The 25,966-nt window shown below is 51.2% G+C and overlaps 1 protein-coding gene across 1 annotated transcript in view; it reads right to left on the minus strand.

Annotated features, from left to right (window-relative positions):
* UNKL (unk like zinc finger) overlaps positions 1-25,966 on the minus strand; it is a 514,610-nt gene that overhangs the window by 85,419 nt on the left and 403,225 nt on the right. The window contains exon 11 of the mRNA XM_085629284.1: positions 4,182-4,412. Within this exon, the coding sequence (XP_085485410.1) occupies positions 4,182-4,412 (231 nt within the window). The remainder of the gene's footprint in view (positions 1-4,181; positions 4,413-25,966) is intronic.

Here is a 25,966-nt window from a genome sequence, read left to right on the forward strand (position 1 = left end):
AGAGCCTGGAAGAATTCATGAAATGCCTGCTGTTTAGCCATGTCGGAGGTAGTCCATACTCCTGGCACCGTCTGGATCCCTGGGATGTGAGTACGGGCCCATTGCTGTCGGACCTTGTGCACCAAGAGTGTCCCCACTTTATTACCCTCTTCGTAGTACTTTTGTTCAAGCACAAGGAGAGCGCACTCTGCTTTGTTAGTGAGCTGCGTCCGCAGTTAACCCTGCAGGAGGGCCAGCCGGCGTTTAGTGCGCTGGGAGGGGGCATCATGATCCTGGCGTTCCAGGTCTTTGATCTCCGTGGCTAGACCCATCTCAATCAACCTGTCTTCTCTCACCTGGGCGATCGAGATAGAAGTAAACTCACCCCTAATAGAAGTTTTGAACCCATCCCAGAGTGTATGTGTCAAGATGTCCGGGTGAGAGTTGGTCTCATAATTCTTTATTGCAGTGCGGATTGCCTCAACGTCCACAGAATCCCATAGAAGTTATGGGGGAAGGTGCCAGCGGGGGTTGGGGAGGGCACGTCCCCATTCTATTCCAAGTCAGTTCTATGAGTGCATGGTCAGAGATAGAGATGCCAAAGATGAGGGAGGAGTTGAGGTCTCTTAGTAGGGAATGAGTTAGGAAGCAGTAGTCAATACGTGACTATGACTGCTGGACATGGGAGAATGAAAAATCACAAGTGTCAGGGTGGCGGTATCGCCAGGCGTCTACCAATCCCAGATCTGCTATTTTGCGCTAAAGGGCTGCAGACATAGCACTGGTTCCCTGGAAGGAGGCCATGCTGCGATCTAGAGAGGGGTCCCAGACCAAGTTAAAGTCCCCTCCGAGGACTGTATCTCCATCCTCCCAGGACAGGTGTTCCCTAAGGACCTACGGAATGTATCTTGCGCCTTTTTAGGAGCATATTAATTCAGGAGTGTGAGGGGGCGCAAGCCACGCTGTATAGTAAGTTTCAAGAAACGGCCCTCCATGTCCCGAACTACCCACAGGATCTTAGAGCAGAAAAAGACCTTGCAGAAAATCACAACTCCAGCTGTTTTGGAATTTGCAGAAGCCCAGTGACGGATGGGATAATTGGGATGTGCCATACGCGGGGTGTCCTGCTGGAAGAGGTGCGTTTCCTGCAAGAAAATCACATCAGCATCCTGCTGGAGGAGATACCGCCACACCAGTTTCCTTTTATTAGGCAAAAAGAGACCTCACACATTGAGTGTATGGAATTTAACCCATGGATTGTGGTCATTGGGGAGGGTTAGAGGTTAGGGCAGAGTGCCCTGTGTGCGTAAGCAGCCTGAGGTAAGTAAGGAAGTGGAAGGGAGAGGGAGAGTGGGCCTGCCCTACGAGCGGTAGATGGGCCAGGGTCTGACCTCATGGGGTGTTGCAAGTAGATGGGCAAAAGTAGTAGGGCGGCGAGAAGCAACCCAGTCCCATCTGGCCAGGACAAGTAGTGCGATGAGTCAAAGGGACAGGAGAGGAAAGGTGCCCCCAGGATGGCAAGCGACCTAGTTAAGAAGTGCACATTACGTAAAGCAATAACATCAGGCAAACCGGGCCAAGATAGTTGAGCCACAGGTAAAGGGGGCCAGCGATGGCAATGCCAACGGACCAGGGGAAGTCACTCCCCAAAAGTCTGGATTCAGGGAAGAGTCTGACAGCGAGTGTAGGTCAGAGGCCCATCGGAACCCCAAGGCCCACAATGATCAGGGTAAGCAAAGCATCACAAGCTCACACTAGGGGTTTCTATGTCCACATGCACATCTGATGAGGTGGCTGGTGGGGCGAGCGTCACTCGCCCCTCGCCAGGAGACGGCTGGTTAGTAGGCTGTCCCCCAGGCTGCAGAGGAGGCCGTCCCGTCAGCAGATGTCCGAGCCAGCCACAGATGTGTGATGCGGCACAGCTCAGGAGGCTGCCAGACAAATCTTACTGAGTCTGCTGTGTGTGGGGGGGGGGGCTCCAGATTCCCAAGTAATGAATAAGCTCCTTCTTGGGTTCACACGGCTGGAGGTCTCTGCTTTGTTTAGAAGTGAATCGGGAGGGCACTGTAGACCACAAAGGCCGCTGGGTCTGCCGGTGGGGACGAACTATCAATTAGCTGGTCTTCCAAGGTCTCCATCCTGCGCCAGAGGGCTTCCAGCTCTTCAGTCTGGGAATCCAACATTTATTCCATATTGTTGACTTACTCACCAAAACCACTGATGTCATGTTTGATTTTGTGGATGCTGATTTAAATTTAATTTTAAGGGAGTCGATCTCAGCTCACAATTTATTAAGGAAGCTATCCATCTAGGCTTGGGTGAGGGGAGCTAAAAAAGCTGTCGCCGGAGGTGCCTCCACCTTCGCTGTGAAGGAATCCATGGTCGGCAAGTTTGTTTTTCCCACAGTGAGGTCTTTAGCCACAGATCTAGAGATAGCTCTGGTGGATCTGCTTCGGGGCATGATAGGGCACCCACGGCATGTCGGGGGGAGTCTCTCACAGACGTCCAGAGGCTCAGGCCGCATTACTCCCAGATGATGGAATGCCTGGGACATGGGTGGGGAGGCGAAGACCTGTAGGCAGGAGTCACAGGGCGGCAAGGCATCGCTCGGGGTCCAGCAGCACTCAAAGCACCAGGCCCAAACAACTATGCAGAGCCCAGGGAGTAGAATGCTCGCCGCAGGTGATGCTGCAGGTCTTGAGAGTTTGGGGTGTTCACACACCCTGACAGGGCAGAGCGGCTAGGTGAGGATGCCAAGAAGGGCTGGAGATTCAGATTCAGCAGCTGTCTGCAGGACCCACTGAGCAGTCCTCCACCTGGTGGCAGGAGTGGTATGCAGCAGGCCCAGGGAGGGGGATCCAGCAGGAGGACCTCAAAGAGATCCAGGTCCACCTCTCCACTCAAGCCCAGGCCACTCAGGTGCTCCAGCAGAAAGGGCTCAAGGGTGCTGGATGAGGGAGCTGTCTTTATTATAGTCGAGGTATGATGGCTCAGTTGCAGGGCCCCTTTATGCTGAGCCCGGCTCGTGGGGCATCAGGGCCGTCTCCACACTTGTGGTAAAGGGCTCTCAGTAATTGGATAGCTCAGGATGCCCTGGTCACCAAGTTTTCTATGGGCTCCAGTCTCTTGACCTGGTCAGTTCCTTCGCGTAGAGCCAGGCACCCTGCAGAGCACAGCATGGGGTCTCATTAGCAGAGAGGTACAGAGAGGAGGGGGATCAGCAGCATGCATCTCAAGTTCAGATATCCTCACCCTCCGGAGCCCAGCGGGGTCACCCCCTCAGCGACTCAGTCCGGAGCAGGCGAGATAGACGCCACCTCGCCAACCACACCAGGACAGGGCTTCTTCTTCTGTCACGGCACCACCCAGGGCCACCTGAGCCAGGCGAGTCGGCAATCTGCAGGGGTGCCGGCAGCCAGGCACCTCACACCCCTGGAGAAGAGGCAGTAGGGGGTGCCGGCCTGATAAGGCCCGTGGCACTAGTGTCCAGGGCCGATCCACCACAACGCTGATGACTCTCCGGTCCCTGGACTACTCACGTCATGTAGGGGGGCTGAGATATCTGGTTGCACAGCCTCTGCCTCCCCAGCAACTGAGTGCTGGTCTTCGCAGGCAGCAGGCACCGTGGGCCTGGGCCGCCGGGGTCTCAAAGCCCAAGCAAGATGGTGACAGTGCCGTCTCCGCCTGCAGCACAAGGCAGGGCCACAGCTCACAGTTCTGAGAAGGATCTCCAGAGACTATTCGGTCACAAGGATGATCAGGTCGCCAATCTGCTGTCAGAGGGGCATAATTGAACCCCAAATACAGAGGGTTTCGGCTGGCAAGGTCTTGGGGGTCCGGAGCTTCGAGGAGAAATAGTCCTACACCATCTTGACTCAGGCCACGCCACCCACTCCTGGATTTTTTACTCTATTCCTTTTATGATTAAAGCAAATTAGGAGTTCACAAAGGCAAAATGCTGTTTACAACAAAGCTAGAAGAAGTAAATTAAGTTGTAACATGACATGTAACTACTTCATGCCAGGTTGGTCTGATTTTTATGTGGCATGGGGACATCAATGAAATATTAATGAATACATTTGTAGGAAGCATACGAAGACAGTGATGGTCATACTGGGAATGAGGATAAGATAAAAAGTACAAGCAACATAAATAATATTTAGCTCTCCATCTCAAAACAATTTGGTATTCAGGTGACTTACCTAAAGAATTGTGAGAAGAAGCTGAAGTGCCTAAATTCTTATGTTCTGGTTTCTGAGACTGAGGCTGCTGTTGGTGAGGAGTCATACTGGATGAAAGGAAGGACTGGGACAACGAGTGGGGTAGAGAGTTGAGCGGAGAGGTTGAAACCGATGATGATGAATGTAAAGAGGAAGAACGAGCAAGAGAACCTGGAATATTAACAGGAGCTGAACTTCCCAACAATCTGTGACCTAGACGTAAACAAAAATAAAAAAATAAAACAGATCAATGGATTCCAATCTTAAAACTTTTCGAAAATAGATAGGCCCAATCAGATCAAATTAAGATGTTTATGAATGTTTATAGGCCTATCAAAAATAATGACAAAGATAGGAAAGAAAAAGTTACTTACTTTCAGTAACAATGTTTCTGGTGGAATCGTTCCAAAGATTTCATACCTTACATCCAAGGAGCGTGATTGATACGGAACTGCTTCCCAGAAATAGCTCACCAACGCTGCCATTTGGCTTCAGCTGTAACTGTACCGGATTTTGCAACATGGAAGTATATTAGGCGACTGTTGTAGGTTCCTGGTATCTTCTTCATGCCTCACTGAAGCATTTAGAGGAACCAAGAAGGCATCAGCTATAATAAAAGTAAATAACATGTTTGCGTACCCTGGTATATTATTATTTTAAAGGCCACTAACATCAGGGGAGAAGGTAGAGCAGTGAAAAATCTACCAGAGTACCAGAAATGTTGTTATTGAAAGTAAGTGACTTTCTTCTGATGGATTCATCTTCCTGCGGATTCTTTACCTTAGGAATGAGTTTCAAAACAATACCTTTCTGAGAGGTGTAATACTGATTAACTGCAGAAGCCAATCACAGCCCAGGCAAAGAACCCCTCTCTACATGCTTGTGCTATAAAGATAGAAACATTTGGCAAAAGTAGATAAGTATGATCATGTGGTTGCCCTTACATATCAGCTACTGAAATGTCTTTAGAGAGAGCTGCGCCAGCAGCCATGCTGTTAGACTAGTGGACACGAATGTCATCCAGTGTGACTTTGTTGGTTAAGATGTAGCAGGCCTTGAAACACAGGATAACCTAATAAGAAATGGTATGTTTCGTCCCACAAAGATATGATCATTCACTCTGTCCTGCTGAGTGTGATTGATGAACAAGTTACTTACCTTCGGTAACGATATATCAGTAAGAGACATAGATTAGTTATAGATTCCTTACCTTAGAATTAACCCCAGACGTCAGACTGGATTTCGTCAGCAGTACCCCTGTGCGTCGAAAGGTGGCGTCAGTTGGCTCCGCGTTCGTTGTTGGCGTCGTGGTCGCCGGGATGACATCACGGTAGCTACTTAGACGCCGCCGTCAGTTTTGTACGCGACTTTCCACGCCAGAAGCGCAGAGCCATGCAAGACACTGACCACTGGTGCACAAAACTAGGGCCCTGAAAGGACGTCCTTAACCCTAGAAATCAGTTCGCAGAACGGGGAGGATGGGTGGGGCGGTAAGGAATCTATAACTAATCTATGTCTCTTACAAATATATTGTTACCGAAGGTAAGTAACTTGTTCATCTGAAAGAGACAATTAGATATCGATTACTTACCTTAAAATAAATACTTCCGCAATACCAACCCTGGAGGTGAGTCTGCGAACCAAGTTCACACCAGAATGCCCTGGAGAACTGAAGCCGTCTCTCTGGACTTGGCTGTCCAGGCAGTAGTGTGTTGTGAACGTGTGCAGCGATGCCCACTTAGCTGCCTGACAGATTTCATTGAGGGGGACTTCACGTCCCAAAGCAGTGGTAGCTGCCGTCGCCCTGGTGGAATGGGCGCGTAGCCCCACTGAAGGCTCCTTCTTTGCCAAGGAATAGCAAGCTTTGATGCATATCTACCCATCTAGAGATAGTCCGTTTGTGCACAGCCTGTCCTTTTTTTAGCACCCACGTAGCCATCAAAGAGCTGGTCATCCACCCGGAATTGCTTTGTGCGATCCAAAGAAAATGAAAGCGCACATTTTGGATCCAGACGGTGGAGCCTATCTTCTTTTGTGGAAAGAAGTAACCACTTTGGGAAGAAAGGATGGACGAGTTTGATGGACAACCTTGTCCGGATGGACAGCCAGAAAAGGGAGATTAGAAGAAAGTGCTTGAAGTTCACTCACCCTGCGCGCAGAGGTGATAGCCACCAGAAAGGGAGTTTTTAAGGTCAGAAGACTGAGAGGACAGTTATGTAGTGGCTCAAAGGGAGCGCACATAAGATATATAAGAACCAAGTTCAAGTCCCATTGGGGCATTACGAAGGGAACAGGAGGAAAAAGATGAGTAATGCCCTAAAGGAAGCGATTTACAACAGGGGACTTGAAAAGAGAAGGCTGATCAGGAAGCCTAAGAAAGGCTGAATTGGCAGAGAGGTAGCCCTTTAGAATGCCCAGAGCAGAGCCCTGCTGGGCCAAAGAAAGGAGGGACAAGAGAACCTCAGAAAGAAGGGCAGAAAGGGGATCCACAGCCTTTGCTGTGTACCATGCCACAAATTTGTTCCATCTGCAGGTGTATACCGTCTTAGTGGTGGGACGCCTGGCTGCCAAGATAACATCACAAACTTCGGGAGGAAGGTCGAAAGCTGTCAACTGCGGCCGCTCAATCTCCACGCAAGGCGCTTGATGCTGGACAGGTTCGGGTGGAGGACCGCCCCCTGCTGCTGCGACAGAAGATCCTCCCGGATCGGAGGATCGATGGCCATGTGTAATAGCTCGGGATACCAGACTCTTCGTGACCAATCCGGAGCCACAAGAATGACTTGGGCCCGGTTGCGCCTGATCTTCTTCAGCACTCTGGACAGAAGTAATATAGGCGGAAAGGTAAATAGAAGACCGCAACTCCACTCGCAACGAAAAACGTCGCAGAGCGAGTGCTGACTTGGATATTCCAACGTGCTGAATTGTTGACATTGAGCGTTCTATTCGGTGGTGAATAGATCTAACCAAGGCTCTCCCCACTGTTGAAAGAGACCTTGCACCACCTCCGAGTGAAGACGCCATTCGTGATCCATCGTGCACCTGCGGCTGAGTTCGTCCTCCCTGGCATTCAATGAACCTGCCAGGTGTTGAAATACCAGGGATATGCCCTGATGTTCCAGCTATGTTTAGAGGCCATGACATAGGCTTGACATAGGGTACACGACCGCACCCCGCCTTGTTTATTGTAGTACCACATGGCGGTGGTGTTGTCCGTGAACACCTGCACTACTCTTCCCTGGACAGAGGGAAGGAATGCTTTGAGTGCAAGACAAATTGCCCGAAGCTCCAGAACAGGAGACCAGAGGCCTCTAATCTTTGCCTCCACCATGTGGCTGCCCCATCCCAGAAGTGATGCATCGGTGACCTCTGTGAACCCTGGTTGGGGAAGGGAGAGGGATCTTGCGTCGACCCAATCCTGGTTCGTTAGCCACCACTGCAATTGGTGTGCAGTGCCCTCCGAGATCTGGACGCAATCGGACAGGTTCCCCTGATATTGTGCCCACTGGAACTTCAGGTTTCACTGGAGAGCCCACATATGCCATCTGGCCTGGTCCACCAACAGGATGCAGGAGGCCATCAGGCCAGTAGCCGGAGGGTCATCCTGACCGAAACCCTGGATAAAGGCTGAAAGATCGGAATATCCCGGACTCGCTGTTTGGGAGGACAGACCCGAAACTGCGCCGTGTCCAGAACCGCTGCTATTAAGAGAAGCTTCTGAGAGGGAGTCAGGCACGTTGATGGAGAACCCCAGCGAATGCAGGAGGTCGGCTGTAGTCTGGAGGTGGGAGAAGACAGCCTGGGGCAAGCCCGCCTTCAACAGCCAGTCATCAAGGTAGGGAAAGACTGGAACCCCTGATCTGCGCAGATGAGCTGCGACCACCGACGTCACCTTCGTGAACACCCGAGGGGCGCTGGTAAGGCCAAAGGGGAGCACGGAAAACTGAAAATGCTCGTGGCCTACCGTGAACCGCAAGTAGTACTGGTGGGCCGGTGGGATAGGGATGTGAAAATAGGCGTCCTGTAAGTCCAATGCTACCATCCAGTCTCCAGGGTTGAGGGCAGACAGGACCTGAGCTAGCTTCAACATTTTGAACTTCTCCTTCCGGAGGAAGCGGTTGACGTTCCCGAGATCCAAGATAGGACGCAGGCCTTTGCCCTTCTTGGGCACCAGAAAGTAGTGGGAGTAGCAACCATGACCTACTTCTGGGGCTTGATGGCTCCCTTGGCCAAGAGAGCCATAGCTTCCTGTTGGAGAAGGGCCAGATGATCCTCCGACATGCCATGGTACTGAGGTGGCATGGCTGGGGGGACAGTCTCGAAGGGCAGGGAGCAGCCCCTTCGGACTATCTGCAAAACCCACCTGTCCGACGTGATGGTGCGCCAGTGGGGAGGTGATGGCGAATCCTGCCGCCCACTGGCAATTGACTTCAGATTCATGGTCCGGCAGTCGGAGCACGACTTGGGATCGGGATCGTGGTCGCGCTCCTGGCAAAACAGGCAAACGCGGTGCGGATCCGTCCCTGACATCATTCACCGACATCAGTAGGCTGCAGGAGCCGCAAGCCTTGAAAACGGGCATCCCTGAAATGCACCAGTCGAAGACTCAAAAACGGTGTTGACAAAAGTCAGTCAAAAAGTGACTGGAGGTACCGCTCTCTCCGGATCTGCACTGGCAGGCATGGAAAAAGAAAAAACTGACATCAGCGCACGAGGGAGGCGTCTAAGTAGCTACCGCGATTTCATCCCGGCGACCACGACGAACGCGGAGCCGACCGACGCCACCTTTCGACGTGCAGCGGTACTGCCGCCGAAAAACTATCCAGATCCAGTCCGACGCCTGGGGGTAATTCGAAGGTAAAGAATCTATAACTAATTGTCTCTTTCAGATGTAGAGGGACACAGTACACTTGGAGTCAGTTTAGGCAGCTGCTCCTCCTCTTTACCAGGATGAAGAGGAGGAAAGAAGGATGGAAGAGTAATGGACTGGCAATGTGAAAGCAAAATAGTTACTTCGGTAGGACAGACGGGCAGGTACAAAGGCCCAACTTATCCGGACAGAAAACCACAAAAGGTGGACAAACTCACATGGCCTGAAATTCTCTGACTATACAGGCAGAAATTATAGCCACCAACAGTACAATCTTCAAAGTAAGAAGTTGAATGCGACAATTGTACATTAGCTCGAAAGTGAATGTCAAGAGCAAGGACGACACAAGATTCAAATCTCAATGAGAAACATGAAAGGTAGTAGAAGGAAACAAGTAAAGTTAACATTTTAGAAAACGTCCTATAAGAGGTGATTTAAAAACGGAGGGCTGGTCAGAAAAAGACATGAAGATGAACAGGGCAGCCAAAGCGTTGTTAACTGTCACCCTGCCAGGCCCTCCTAGGCAAGAGATGCAGGATGTCAGCGAGGCTGGATGGAAAAGGGTTTAGGCCTTCTGACTCACACCGTTGATCAAATATGTTCCAGCAAACTGAAAGAAAGGATTTCATAGCAGGTTTTTCAGCAGCCAGCATGATGTCCACAACCCAGCCGGAGGAGAAAAGGACTCTAGCTGGTACCACTCAATCTCCATACATGCAGGTGCAGTGTTGAGTAACTTGGGAATGCCCCTTGCTACCTTGCTGCAAGTCCACTCTGTGTGGGTGGACAAGAAGTGGCCGAATGCAGAGTGTCAACGAACAAGTTACATACCTTCGGTAACGATGTATCTGTAAGAAACATTAGTTAGTTAGATTCCTCACCTTAGAATATCCCCAGGCGTCAGACTGGATCCGGAAGATTTTTCGTCAGCAATACCCCTTGCGCGTCGCTAGGCGTCGTCTGTGGCTCCGCGTCCGTCGTTGGCATCGTGCGCCGTAATGACGTCGTCGGGAGTACTTAGACGCCGCCCTCGCGCGCTGACGTCAATTCTTGTACATAGCTTTCCGCGCCAGGAACGCAGAGCCATGCAAGAGACGACACTGGTGCCAAAAAAGTCTAGGGGCCTGAAAAGGACAACCTTAACCCTAGATGTCAGTTCGCAGAACGGGGAGGATGGGTGGGTCGGTGAGGAATCTAACTAACTAATGTTTCTTACAGATACATCGTTACCGAAGGTAAGTAACTTGTTCATCTGAAAGAAACACGTTAGTTAGATTCCTCACCTTAGAATAGATACCCAAGCAATACCAACCCCGGTGGTGGGTCTGCGAACCAAGATCACACCAGAAAGTCCTGGAGGACAGAACGGCCAAAGAAGCCATCCCTCCGGACTTGGCTGTCTAGGCAATAATGCCTGGCAAACGTGTGTAGCGAAGCCCACGTAGCCGCCTGACAGATGTCCTGCAAAGGGACTCCCCGTCCCAACGCAGTAGTAGCCGCTGTAGCCCGAGTCGAATGGGCGCGCAGCCCAACAGGAGGGTCCTTTTTCGCCAAGGAGTAACAGATTTTGATGCACAAAACGACCCACCAGGAGATGGTCCGTTTGTGCACAGCTTTTCCCTTCTTAGCACCCACGTATCCAACGAAAAGTTGGTCGTCCACCCGGAACTGTTTTGTGCGGTCCAAATAAAAGGAGAGTGCACGTTTTGGGTCCAGACGGTGGAGCCTCTCTTCCTCTTTGGAAGGATGCGGAGGCGGAAAGAAGGTGGGCAAGGTGACAGATTGCCCAAGATGAAAGGGAGTCACCACTTTCGGTAGAAAGGAAGGACGAGGCCGAAGGACAACCTTGTCCGGATGAACAGATAGAAAAGGAGGCTTGGACGATAGAGCCTGGAGCTCACTCACCCGTCTAGCCGAGTTGATGGCTACCAGGAAAGCAGTCTTAAGCGTCAGAAGACGAAGAGGACAATTGTGAAGAGGCTCAAAGGGAGCGCACATCAGAAATGTGAGAACAAGGTTCAAGTCCCACTGAGGCATTACGAAAGGAACAGGAGGGAACGTATGAGTAATGCCTTTAAGAAAGCGTTGAACCACAGGGAACTTGAAAAGAGAAGGCTGATCAGGAAGCCGTAAGAAGGCAGAGAGGGCAGCAAGATAACCTTTCAAGGTGCCCAGGGCAGAGCCCTGCCGGGCCAAAGAAAGAAGAAAGAGGAGAACCTCAGAGAGAGGGGCGGAAAGGGGATCCACAGCATTTGCTGTGCACCATGCCACAAATTTGTTCCACCGGCAGGCGTATACCGTCTTTTTGGAGGGACGCCTGGCTGCCAGAATGATATCACTGACTTCAGGAGGCAAGTCAAATGGCATCAACTGCTGCCGCTCAATCTCCACGCATGGAGGTGGAGGCTGGACAGGTTCGGGTGGAGGACCGTCCCCTGCTGCTGCGACAGAAGATCCTCCCGAAGGGGCAGACGTATCGGAGGATCGGTCAACATACTGAGTAGCTCGGGATACCAGTACCTTCGTGCCCAATCCGGAGCCACCAAGATGACTTGGGCCCGGTCGTGCCTGATCTTCTTCAGCACTTTGGGCAGAAGTGGTATAGGCGGAAAGGCGTACAACAGACCGCAACTCCACTCGTGACAAAAAGCGTCGCCGAACGAGTGCCGCCTTGGAAATTCCAATGCGCAGAACTGCTGACATTGCGCGTTCTCTTCGGTGGCGAATAGATCTAACCAAGGCTCTCCCCACTGCGGAAAGAGACCTTGCGCCACTTCGGAGTTCAGACGCCATTCGTGATCCATCATGCACCGGCGGCTGAGTTCGTCTGCTCTGCCGTTCAGTGAGCCCGCCAGATGTTGAACCACTAGGGTGACGCCCTGGTGTTCCAGCCACGTCCAGAGGCGCAGAGCCTCCTGACAAAGGGTCCACGACCCCACCCCGCCCTGTTTGTTGCAATACCACATGGCGGTGGTGTTGTCCGTGAACACCTGCACGACACTTCCCCTGATAGAGGGAAGGAAGGCCTTCAGTGCAAGTCGGATCGCTCTCAACTCCAACAGGTTGATGTGGAGGCGAGACTCCGCCGGAGACCAGAGGCCTCTGATCTCCGCCTCTCCCATATGGCCACCCAATCCCAGGAGGGACGCATCCGTCACTACGACATGCTCCGGTTGGGGAAGGGAGAGGCTCTTGCCCGTGACCCAATCGCGGTCCGTGAGCCACCACTGCAATTGCTGTGCAGTGCCCTCCGAGATCAAGACATGGTCGGACAGGTTGCCGTGATGCTGGGCCCACTGAAACTTCAGGTCCCACTGCAGAGCCCGCATGCGCCGCCTGGCGTGATGCACCAGTAGGATGCAGGAGGCCATCAGCCCCAGAAGCCGCAACACTAGCCTGACCGAAACCCAGGATAGAGGCCGAAAGATGGTAATCAGGGCCTGAATATCCCGGACCCGCTGTTCCGGCGGATAGACCCGGAACTGCGCCGAATCGAGAACCGCTCCGATGAAGAGGAGCTTCTGAGAGGGACTCAGGTGTGACTTCGGCACGTTGATGGAAAACCCCAGCAAATGCAGGAGATCCGCCGTAGTCTGGAGGTGGGAGAAGACTGCCTGGGGCGAGCCCGCCTTCAACAACCAGTCGTCGAGATAGGGGGAGACTGGAACCCCTGATCTGAGCAGATGAGCTGCGACCACCGCCATCACTTTCGTGAACACCCGAGGGGCACTGGTGAGGCCGAAGGGGAGCACGGTGAACTGAAAGTGCTCCTGGCCCACCGTGAACCGCAGGTATAGCCGGTGGGCCGGCAGGACGGTGATGTGGAAATATGCGTCCTGCAAGTCCAACGCTACCAGCCAGTCTCCAGGGTCGAGGGCAGCTAGAACCTGAGCCAAAGTCAACATTTTGAACCGTTCCTTCCGGAGGAAGGCATTGACGTTCCTGAGGTCCAAGATAGGGCGTAGGCCCCCTTTGCCCTTCTTGGGAACCAGAAAGTAGTGGGAATAACAACCACGACCTGGTCTCGGAACGCGCTCGACGGCCTCTTTGGCCAAGAGGGCCGAAACTTCCCCTCGCAGAAGATTCAAATGATCCTCCGAGATACGGTGGTGCTGCGGTGGCATGGCTGGAGGTGTCGTCTCGAAGGGGAGGGAGTAGCCCCTTCGGACGATTTGCAGCACCCACCTGTCCGAAGTGATGGTACGCCAGTGGAGCAGGTGCTGGCGAATTCTGCCTCCCACTGGCGATGGATGGGCCTGAAAGCTCGGACTAGGAAGGCTTTGAGGCGGATGCTGCCGGGGTGGATGTGGACTGACCGCGTCGTCCTCCAGAACTGCCTCGGCGGAAACCACGTCCGCGACCGCGTGCAGGTTGGGTCTGCGGCCGGTGGCTCTGCGGACGTGAGGAGGCGCCCCTTCCTTGGCCACGAAAGGGGCGAAAAGCGGAAGCTTGCGGCCGCTGGGCCGAAAGGCCCAAGGACGTGGCCGTAGCCCGGGAGTCCTTAAAGCGAGCAAAGGGCACTGTCCGCTTTCTCACCAAAAAGGCGAGCGCCATCAAAGGGCATGTCCATGAGAGTGCTCTGGACATCCCCTGAAAAGGACGTGGACCGCAGCCAGGCGAGTCCGTGGTGTCAAGTCCACACCGGATTGCATGGCGCGCTGCATCCCTCCCATCGGCCAGAGCCTGGGAAAGTCGTGTCCGGGCCTCCTCCGGGCACAGGGGCAGCACGTCCTCCACCGTATCCCACAGAGAGTGGGAGAAACGGTCCAAGAGACAGGTGGTGTTTAAAGACCGCAGGCCTAAACTGAGGGAGGAGAACAGCTTCTTGCCAAACTGTTCCAGTCTCTTGGAATCCCGGTCCGGAGGAGCGGACGGGAAGGAGGTTTGGGAGGTAGAGGCCTGGATAACCAGGCTCTCGGGGGGTGGGGTGTTGCGACAGAAAACTGGGGTCGCCCGGAGCAGGGCGGTGGCGCCTGGTGACGTTTCTATCCACAGGAGGAACTGTGGAGGGCTTGGACCAGGTGCCCTGGAGAACGTCAGTGAGGGCCTCATTGAATGGCAGCAGAGGCTCAGTGAAGCTTGCTGCAGACTGAAGCACCTCAGTGAGGATGTTAGTCCTCACAGCCACGGCAGGCAGCTCAAGCCCGAAGGCCGCGGCCGCCTTGCGCAGCACCACGGAAAAAGCAGCACCCTCCTCCGAAGCCACAGTCGGAGGAGAGATGAATCCAGTGTCCGGTGAGGTATCCAGACCACTGGCCTCCCCCAGTTCATCTGCCCAGTCCTGTGACAGTTGAGCCTGAACGGCCATAGGGTCATCGGACCCCTCCCAGTCGCCCCCGTCATCCGATTCCTGGTAAACAGGTGGAATGATCGGAGCCGGACGATAAACATAGTGAGTCTCGAGCGGCGTCGGATGCGGCGTCGGTGGGCGGCGCATCGGCGTCGGGTCCGGACAGGGGCTGAACCGGGGAACGACGTCGACCGGAGTCGGCGTCGGGGGTGGAACCGGAGTCGCCGCCGGCGGAGGAGGCGTGACGAGGTCGACCAGCGTCGACGGGGGCCCAGGCATGGGCCCCTCGGGGACCTGCGGCGTCGGGGCCGGAGCCTCCAACGGCGCCGGCGCTGCCGGCGCGCAAGGTCGCCCAGTCTAGTCCGCGGGGCCCGAAGGCGCGCCGGAGGGCGTCGACGGCGGAGGTAGTTTCCTCATGGCCGAGAGGAAGGCACCGATCTCCGCCGGCGTCGCGTCAGTCCCAGGGACCGGCGGGTATGGGGACGTGCGCGGCGCCTGCGGCTCCTGCGGAGCCGCGGGGGTGGAACCACCCTGACCCTCGGCCGAGTCGCGCGACCGGCGAGGGGAGTCCGAGGAGCGGTGTCGCCTCTTGGACTTCTTAGATCGCTTGGACTTACCCAGAGACTTCGAGCCAGACGAGCGATGACGTCTGTCGCGGCTCCGCGACCGATCCTTGGACCTCCTCCTGGACCGGGATCGAGAAGGGCGCGGAGCCGAGTGTCGGAGCTCGAGAAGCTTACGGGACCACTCCCGCCTAGCTTTCGAGGTCAGGGCCTTGCAGTCGGAGCACGAGTCCGCGTCGTGGTCGAGGCCCAAACAGTAGAGGCACCGGCGGCGGTGATCGGTCACCGACATCAGTCGGTGGCAATCGTCGCAAGCCTTGAACCCAGGCATCCTACCGGCACCAGATGTCAATTGACAAAGATCAAAAGGGATCAAAATATTTAGTCAAAAAAGACTAAAAGGGGTAGCTCTCCCGGATCGGCGCTTACTGGCGCGGAAAAAAGAACTGACGTCAGCGCGCGAGGGCGGCGTCTAAGTACTCTGACGACGTCATTACGGCGCACGACGCCAACGACGGACGCAGAGCCGCAGACGACGCCTAGCGACGCGCAAGGGGTATTGCTGACGAAAAATCTTCCGGATCCAGTCGGACGCCTGGGGATATTCTAAGGTGAGGAATCTAACTAACATGTTTCTTTCAGATAGATAGGAACACCAGATCCTACTTGCCCAATCCGGGGCATTCAATCCTCTACTCAATCCTCCTGCACAGTCAACAGGTTTGACAGAAATGGAATTACATACAGCTGACCAGTTAAACCATGTAAGTCACTTACCTTCCTTAGCACTCTTTCTCGTGAATACTCCAACTACAAATTCCTCACCTTTGGAATATTCCCCAGGTGCCAGGCAGGATCTGAAAAATTCCAAAACATTGCTCCTTCTTGCTGCTAGGTGCCATGCTTTGCACTGCGTTGACTTTGTTCCACTGTGAAAGAGACAGAGCAGAGCCTCAAATAATCACAACTATGTGCCGGTCAGTTTCTTGCTTCGCAATTTCCAGGTAGGTACCTGCAGTTGTTTTGTGCCCTGCACTCCAGGGGTCTCTATTTTGAGACCTTTTTAGATGGTAAAAAGAGACCATTTCACAAAACAGGGCGGTGGGAGGGTAGTGAGGAATCGGCTGTTAACAGTATTCACCAGAAACTGTGTTAACAGAGTAATTAACTTGTTCTTCTGATGGACAGTTCTAGTGCCAGATTCCTCACCTTTGTAACACATATCAAAGTAGTACCTCCCAAGGTGAAGGATCTGTGAAGCCCGTCAGACCGGAGTGTCAAGCCACTAGTGCTTTAAAAACTTGTGTACGGACACCCAACATCATGGCCCGACATTTCAAGAACAGTCACTTTGTGTGCTAATGCAGTGGAGGCAGCCTTTGCACTGGTTGAACGGGCCCCAACTCATTCCGAAGGCTGGTTCTAGGCCGAAGTTTATCGGATCTTAATGCAGAGGATTATCCACCTTGCCAAAGTCATTTTCTGCACCACCTCACCTTTCTTTGCCCAAGAGAGTATTGTAAAAATTCGGAATTTAGAAGTAATTTAGAAATAAATGAAGTTACGTTTTTTGACCAAATTAAAACAAGAAAAGATGCTGGTCATACAACTGGGAGATATCGAAATATTTCGGTTCTGCTTAATTACTGTGATGTTTGATGTGAGATGTGTTAGCAGAATGTCCAGCTGTGCACCCGAAAGTTTAAGCCGGTTTCTTTTTGAAGGTACAGTTGGACCGTTTTAGACATGCTGACGGGTTTTATCATCAATGACATAAGACTACAAGTAATGATGCTCTCTGGCATTCTCCATCACAGAATCACAAAATATTCTACAATTACGGGGCAAACTGCACATAACATTGCAGCATATAAACTCGAAGCATATCATCCTGCACATTGATCACATTCCCCGAGTCACTGATTTTCCTAACCTTATCGAAGCTACCGAGGTGACCAACCCTCTCTGTGGGTGAAGCGCTGACTCACTGCCCGCCGCCGCCAGCTCTGCTGCAGTGTGGACGAGTTGAGCACACGCGCTCAACAAGGCCGCTCCGCCGTCACGTGACACATTCTATCCGCCTACGTCACACCTCCAGAAACCGCTCCACTCAAAGGACACAACGGAAATGAAAGAAGCCAGGCTCGAGGTTCTATGAGTGGGTCACCAGAAGGGAGAAAATCAGCTCTGTTCACCCGCAGTAACTCAACACACAGGGGTATGTGAAACCGAAAAACAGGCAAGGTTTATCGCCTACATGCTGTCCTTCGAGTAGTATCTGCACAGTTATGGCTTAATTATGTAATAATGGAGCAACACGATCAATTATGTCTTCTCTTATGGAGTACTAGAATGGAGTTTTAATTACGATACAATTGCCCTCTAATAGTAGTTGATACATTTAGTTGGTAATTTAAGTTTCTAATTTAAGTTTCTACCATTTGCATGCCTGTAGTACTAAGGTGCTGGGATTATTACTGACTGATGTCAAAATGATCTGCAGATATTGTATTTGGGTGCGTTAAGTAATTAAAAATAAATAGATTCATACTGCAGACTGTCTTTCAAGGTGAGACTAATCAATGCATAGTGGAGAAGTGTGGCTCAATGAGTGGAGAAGTGTGGCTCAATGATTAGAGCGGCAGACCCTGATGCAGAGGTCTAGCCCGGGACCAGGGTTCAATTCCCCGCCTTGGGGGTCTTGGGCTCAAAAATTCCACGGACCTGATAATTCTCGCCTCGGTGCCTATTCCAATCATGGAGTCCCACTCTGCAACTCTGGGCAATAGCTTGCTTAATCTCCAAAATGGCCCCCACAACGCTAAGGATACCTGGCCTCCACCTTGGGGGTGCCCAGGAGTGGACGCCTCATAGGGAAAGCCAGGATGGGTTCCACAGCGGTATTCGTACAAGCGCCTTGAGACCCTTGCGGGTGAGTAGTGCGCTATACAAGTATCAATTTACATAGTTTAGCAATGGTTTATTTAAAATGCCCGCTAAATTATTTTCCATATCTGTACAGAGAAACATGTGCATTGCATTTTGCAGATTTTTTCATTCTACTGGAGCTGCTTGGTTTGGGCTGGCAGTTCGAATTGGAGGCATATTTAAGGACATGTGGCTCTTATGTGTGCTGGTTTTGATTGAATAAGTGGGTTAACATCTGATCTGTTGCAATGAAGCATTTGTAGAGCGCCTCATGCAACTCACGACTCTATGAATCATTTCTAGGTGGTAAAGTAAAAGGCTCCTACGTTGTTGTACGTGATTGGTAAAGTTTTGAATAAAATAGTGGAAGGATCCTTGTCACGAGGTCCCAATGGATTGTGTATTGACCATAAATTAGAAATATAAATACAAAATTGATTTTGTTATGAGCCAAACGGACCCTGTAACTAAATTCACAGAGCCTCCTTGTTAATGTTCTTGGGTGCTTGGTATGAATTTGAAACACTTGTAGGTCAAATCTAGCAAATGCATTCGCTTGAGGTTTGCCTTTCAGGTTCACAGACGCACTGCACTCCCTTAGACCATGAATCTGGAAGGAAACTAGGTGGTGTAGTTCGCGGAGTTTTGCTACGTGGAACTCCGCGAAGTTACAAAAAAACTCAACGAAGTTCCGCAAGTGGCGGAGTGCAGTGCGGACTGCAGTTTGTGCTGGTATTTCTGCCGCTCGGGTAGAAATTCTACCCGAGCGGTAAGCTTGCGCTCACGATCTTACTGTTCGCTATCGCGAACTTACCGTTCGCGATCGCGAGCGAGGAAAAGACTCCGCTGCACATCGCGAAGTGGAGTTTTCTGCTCTCCACGGAGTGCAGAAAACTCAGCGAACGGAGCAAAGTTAACCACCCAGGCCTAAAGGAAACCTTCAATGTTCATGCTCACTGGGAGGGCCTTTCCAGGTCTGTAAATCTCAACCCAAGGGAACACGCACCCAACACGAGATCCGGAGACCGAAAGTATACTTTAAAAAAAGAAAAGAATACAGATAGATGAGGTGCAGGATCTGGCCAAAGGTAAAGCGTTGTGAGGCTGGGCACATGGTAGGCTGGTGCAGCATGGTCAGCCCTGCTATAATGTGGGACCATGATTGGGCGCAAGGGAGATTGCGCTTGCCAATTGAACCTGCAACACCTTAATCACAGCAGTGGGAAACATTTGTTCATGGAAAGGAGCGTTATGTCGTTGTTTGGTGTGCTCAATAAATTATTGTATTCACTAATGATCAAGTCCACAGGAAAACTTCCTTGTTCAAAAAGTTCTGTGTTTTATTTGCAAACATATAGATTGTTCCAACAAACTTCAGTGTCATCAATTAAATCAGCCTATGCGTTTCGTCCACACTTGGACGTCATCATGGCTGAATATATTATTTCAGGTCAATTCTTTCGTCAAAGATATTCATCCGTGTTCTCTGTTCCTCTCATTCGTAGCGGATAATTTCTCTGTTAGCCAGGTTCAGCTATTCTGCACAAGTATGCCGCAGCCGGTCTAATAAATACCTGTCGTATAGGCTGATTCAATTGATGACATTTAAGTTTGTTGGAACAATCTATATGTTTGCAAATAAAACACAGAACTTTCTGAACAAGGAAGTTTGCCTGTGGACTTGATCATTAGTGAATACAATAATTGATTGAGTACACCAAACAACGACATAACGCTCCTTTCCATGAACAAATGTTTGTATAAGAACTGTGGCTTAGCAGTGGAGGACCACGGGAAGTTGAGGGCTTATTAAATACTGATAAACTGTGATTAATTTGGAATACTCACCAGTGCACACACATGCGAAACCCTCACGCCGTTTCTAGAGAGTATACATAGTGGGAACATAAGAAGCAGACACTTCAAAGAGCTATGTATCACAGGTTGAATAAATAGGGCACGATGGCCAGGCCTCTTGTTAAAATGAGATATTAATGTCATAAGCATTCTTCTGGATACATATTGAAGTACAGACTTGAACTAGTAAACAGCAATAGTTCATGTGGTTCGCGCAACATAAAATGCGGGCCTGTATTCAAGCAGAAGAACAGCCTATCATTTGCGATTATAAGTAGCATTAATAAAGTCAGTCTGTAAGTTGCCCAGCAGTCAGGGACCGGTGTCCAAACTCCAGGAGCCATGGCAAATAGTTGAGAGAAAGTGGGTAAACATGCAGAATCATGCTTGTGTCCCTGTTTAGCAAATGTCTAATTGCTTTTAACTGAAATGAAGAGGTATCGAAAAGCAGACGAAGTTGGGGAACATATTGCCTCACAAAATTTAGGGTCATCAGCATCGTCTGGCAACTGCACTCCAGTAATTCCTACATCAGACAGCACAGCACCAGGATCGGTGGAAATACTTTTAGGAGCTCTCCTTCCCAATCTGCTGAGAATATGTCCCCAATCAACCCTAGTTACTGAAACCTTGGAGCAAATGGAGGACATATGTTATGGCTCCCTGTTGTGAAAAGTCCTAGTGTTGGGATGTTGCACTTGTCAAATTGGTCATGAACCACTGTAAATTGGCACGGGATTGTGAAACTTAGACCTTGGACCTGCTGAAGTCATCCACCGTATTGTTCTTTAATCCAGAGAATGTTGTGCAATCAGAGATATGTTCTGTCCAGAGGTCTTATGCTTCTCTGGACAGAGCCAGAAACCTTGCTTCAGAATGTGGAACATTGTCATGGTACTGTCTGTTAGTATCGAACAAGTTACTTACCTTTGGTAACGCTTTTTCTGGTGGATACAGTATCTGCCTGTGGATTCCTCACCTTGTGAATATCCCCTGCGCCAGCAACATTCGGAAACTTTTGTAGCAGTCCACGCCGATGAGGTCGACGACGACGTCACAGAGACACGGCTCCGCTCGCGACTCCGCTGACGTCACCGGCTCCATAAGAAGACCTCGTTGGCATGATGACGTCAGTTCCGCCCTTTTTTCCGTGCCTTCAAGGCACACGGACGGACTGACAGCAATATATACACAGTACATAATATACAAGCAACACACACAGTGTGGAGAATAAATAGAAAGGCAAAAGAAATAACACACTGCCTTTGATAGTAACAAATACATTTTGAAACCCCATCATATACTTAAGGTATAGAAGGGTGGACAACGGGGAGGCGGGTGGGTCAGTGAGGAATCCACAGGCAGATACTGTATCCACCAGAAAAAGCGTTACCGAAGGTAAGTAACTTGTTCTTCTGATGGATACATCTGCCAGTGGATTCCTCACCTTGTGAATAGATTCCCACAGCAGTCCCACTCCAGGAGGAGGGTGTCCACCCTTCTATACCAGAAAGTCCTGAAGGACGAAACGAGCAAAGTGTCCGTCCCTCCTCACCTCAGTGTCTAAGCAATAATGTTTTGCGAAAGTGTGGAGGGAGGCCCAAGTTGCCGCCCTACAAATGTCCTCCACAGGAACACCCCTAGACAAAGCAGAAGTGGAAGACTTCGCTCTAGTGGAATGGGCCCTTAAACCCTCTGGAGGTTCCTTACCAGCCAAAGAGTAGCATATCTTGATGCACAAGACAATCCATCTGGAAAGGGTGCGCTTGTGCACCGCTCTGCCTTTCCTGCAGCCAACAAAGCCCACGAAGAGCTGGTCATCAACTCTAAAGTCTTTTATCCTGTCCAGGTAGAAGCTCACCGCCCTCTTAGGGTCCAAGCGGTGAAGTCTCTCCTCCACTTTGGAAGGGGGAGGATAGAAGGAAGGAAGGGTAATGGACTGCCCCAGATGGAAAGGAGTTACCACCTTAGGCAGAAATGCAGCCCTGGTCCTGAGTACCATTCTTTCAGCATGAATGGTCAAAAACGGGGGTTTTGAATTTAGAGCTTGAAGCTCACTTACCCTCCTTGCCGAGGTGATTGCAATGAGAATAACCGTCTTAAAAGACAACAGCCTCAAAGGACACTTGTGTAAGGGCTCGAAGGGAGAACCCATAAGATAAGTCAAGACAAGGTTTAAGTTCCATTGAGGCACAATAAAGGGAGTAGGAGGAAAACTGTTTGTAAGGCCCTTTAGAAATCGTAGAACAATAGGTGATTTGAACAATGACGGCTGATCCGGCAAGCAAAGGAAAGCCGATAAATATCCCTTAACAGTAGCCACAGCAAATCCTTGCTGAGCAAGAGAAAGGGCAAACTGCAGAATGTCAACTGACTTCTCTCCACACCAGATTACAAATTTAGACCACCTATAGGAATAGATAGATTTGGTAGAATGACGTCTGGCAGACAAAATTACATCTACCACATCAGGCAGAAGAGAAAAAGAATTCAGGTTGCCCCGTTCAATCTCCAGGCATGAAGGTGTAAGCTCTGGAGGTGGGGGTGTAGAACCTGCCCCTCCGATTGCGAGAGGAGGTCTGCCTTCAGAGGGAGACGGAGCGGAGGGCACGAGGAGAGGTGGAGAAGATCTGTGTACCACAGCCTTCTTGGCCAATCCGGGGCGATCAATATGACTTGGGCCCGGTCTTGGCGAATCTTCCTCAGACCCCGAGGAATGAAGGGTATGGGAGGAAACGCGTAAAGGAGATGTGAGTCCCATCTCAACTGAAACGCGTCCCCCAAAGCTGCCTGCATCGGATACTGGAGACTGCAGAATGACGGGCAGTGAGCGTTCTCGTGATTGGCAAACAGGTCCACCCGAGGAGTTCCCCACGTCCGAAAGACGTGACTAACCACCTCCGGATGGAGCCTCCACTCGTGGTCGGCGGAGAACTGCCGACTGAGACTGTCCGCACGTACGTTCAGCACCCCAGCCAGATGATTTGCCATCAGACAAATCTGATGGTCCCGAGCCCAGGACCATAGACGCAGAGCCTCTCTGCAGAGACAAAGAGACCCTACTCCTCCCTGCTTGTTGACATACCACATCGCGGTAGAGTTGTCTGTCAGGACTTGAACCGACTGACCGCGAAGGGAAGGGAGAAAGGCCTTGAGCACCAAACTTATCACCCGCAATTCCAGAAGGTTGATGTGAAGCAACCTTTCCTCTGGAGACCAAAGACCTTTGATCTCCAGATCCCCCAGATACGCACCCCACCCTAAAGTGGATGCATCCGTTATTACTGTGGCCACCGATGGAGGTAGATGGAAAGGCTTTCCTTGAGACAGATTGCCCTCCACGCTCCACCAAGACAGATCCGCCGCAGCTTCTCTGGAGATCCTCACAGACTCCCTGAGAACTCCTTTGTGCTGATACCACTGCCTGCGGAGGCACCACTGGAGTACCCTTATGTGCCAGCGTGCATGGTTGACCAACAGAATGCAGGAAGCAAACAGACCGAGCAGGCAAAGGACCTTCAGGACTGGAACGACCGCTCCATTGCAAAATAAAGGAATCATTTCCTGTATGTCCAGAATCCTTTGAGGAGGAGGGAATGCTCGACACACAGTAGTGTCCAGTACCGCACCTATGAACAGGTTGCGCTGAGAGGGCACCAGGTGAGATTTGGGCACGTTTATCGAGAAACCCAATTTGAACAACAGCGGAGTTGTATCCTGCAGATGATGCAGCACCTTCTCTGGCGACTCCACTTTGATCAGCCAGTCGTCCAGATAGGGGAAAACGGAAATCCCCGACCTTCTGAGATGGGCTGCCACCACTGCCATCACCTTCGTGAAGACTCGGGGTGCAGTAGTAAGACCAAACGGAAGGACCGCAAACTGATAATGTTGCGGCCCTACCGTAACCCGGAGATACTTCCTGTGCGACTTCAGGATGGGGATGTGAAAATACGCATCCTGCAAGTCGATCGACACCATCCAGTCCTCCCGATCCGGCGCTTGAAGAACCTGCGCAAGGGTGAGCATCTTGAACTTCTCTTGCTTCAGATAAAGATTCAAGATCCTGAGGTCCAATATCGGACGCAATCTACCGTCCTTTTTCGGAATCAGGAAATACCGGGAGTAGCATCCCTGACCCCTCTCCTGCTCTGGAACCACCTCTATCGCACCTTTCTGTAGTAACTTCAGGACTTCCTCCTGTAGGAGAAGATGGTGGCTCTCTGAGCAAGCCCCTTGACAAGGAGGGTAATTTGGAGGGAATTCCCGAAAGGGAAGGGCGTACCCATTTTCTACAAGATCTAGAACCCAAAGATCTGTAGTAACAGATTCCCAATCTTGTTGAAAATGGGTAAGCCGGCCCCCCACAGGACCAACATGATCCAGAATGGCGGATCTACTGCTGCTTTGCGGTGGAAGGAGGGGCTGAGGAAGAGGAGGAGGAGGAGAGTTGACGGCCACCTGATTCTACCTCTGTACCTCTTATACAGACAGCTCTGCTGTTGTTGCTGCTGTTGCTGTTGGGTCTGCCTGTAGGAACGAAAGGTTGCCCTTCCGAAACCCCTGTATCTTTTAAACGATCCCCTTGACTAGGATTGAAGGCCCAAAGACTTAGACATAGCCTTGCTTTCCTTAAAACGTTCAAGTGCAGCATCTGCCTTTTTGCCAAATAGTCCAGAGCCATCAAAAGACAAGTCCAACAGCGTCGATTACACATCAGGGGAAAACTCCGAAGACTTAAGCCACGCACCCCACCTAGTGGCAACAGAAGACCCCATAACTCTTGCCACTGAATCCGCTGTGTCCAGTCCACTTTGTATCACCTGACGTGCTGCTGCCTGGGCATCCGTCAAGACCTCATTAAAGCCAACCCTATAGTTTTGGAGCCAGTTTCTTTGTAGAATCCATGAGCGCATGAATATAGCGTCCCAAAAGGCAAGTGGCATTTGTAGATTTAAGGGCCATGCTGGCCGATGAAAAGACCTTTTTGGCCGACTGATCTAATTTTTTAGCTTCCCTGTCACTTGGGACCTGAGGAAACGCACCCTTAGATTTCCCTGAACAAGCAGCCTGAACCACCAGGCTCTCAGGCGACGGATGTGAAGTTAAGAACTCTGGGTCCCCTGGAGCTGCCCTATACCTCCTGGCAACTGTTTTAGAAACTGCGGGAGCAGAAAAAGGCTTACGCCACACCTCCAACACAGGATCCATAATGGCCTCATTAAAGGGCAACTATGGTTCTGAAACCGTAGTAGGAGAATGCAGTAACTCTGTTTGAATGTTTGACTTGAATTCAGTAGTAGGCAGCTGCAGATCTAACAGCTCAGCTGCCTTCCTTATGACTGCATGATATGGAGCCACATCCTTTGAGGGTTCATTAGAAGGCGGAGTAATTTCCCACTCAGGAGATAAATCCAAGCCACTAGCCTCCTTAAGTTCATCAAAAACGTCATCAGACTCCACAAGCTCTCCTTCTGCCTCTTCCAAAAGGTACCTCTGCTCATCAAGCACCCTTTGAAACTCCCTCCTAGACCGGATTCGTACAACCGGCGTCGGTGGCGCCGTGATCGAATCCGACAGCGTCGAGCGTGGTTCCACAGGAGCAGCCGGCGTCGAGCGAGGCCGCGTCAGCGCCGGTGAAGAAGCTAGCGGCGATGTCCTCGGCGCCGGCAGATGCCAAGCTCATCTTGCGACAGCAAGAGCATCCTTCCACATCATGGTCTGAAGATAAACACCATACACAGTCGTCATGTGGATCCGTGATGGACATATGCTTTCCACATTCACGACAGGGCTTGAGCCCCAATTTCTTTGTTGACATTTTCACGAAAAAAGGACAGAGAAATCCAGCAGAAACACAAAGTAACAGTGAAGCTACAGATAGAGATTCCCGAAATACGTTGGCGTCGACGGCGCGGAAAAAAGGGAACTGACGTCATATGTTAATATACAGAGTTAATTCGGTCTAGGAACAAAGCCCTCTGGCCGAGGGCAAGATCAGTGGTATTTACCCACTGTTCAAGGAAGCATCAGCAATTACCATGACCTCGGAATGAATAAGGAGTAAACATGTGCCGGTGTTCGATGTGGACAATGGATCTATCAGCCCAAGGCTGCTTTCATTTTGTCAGCGTAACGTGTCTAGCTGTCACTTTAGCGGATGCACTTGCGGCTGCAGCTGCTTTTCCACTCGTTAGTTTCTGAAGTACCTGGAATTCAGGTGTGTATGGAGAGAGATTGTGTCCCAGGAAGGTTTCAG

This window comes from Triturus cristatus, chromosome 10 (assembly GCF_964204655.1).
Source record: "Triturus cristatus chromosome 10, aTriCri1.1, whole genome shotgun sequence".
NCBI lineage: Eukaryota > Metazoa > Chordata > Amphibia > Caudata > Salamandridae > Triturus > Triturus cristatus.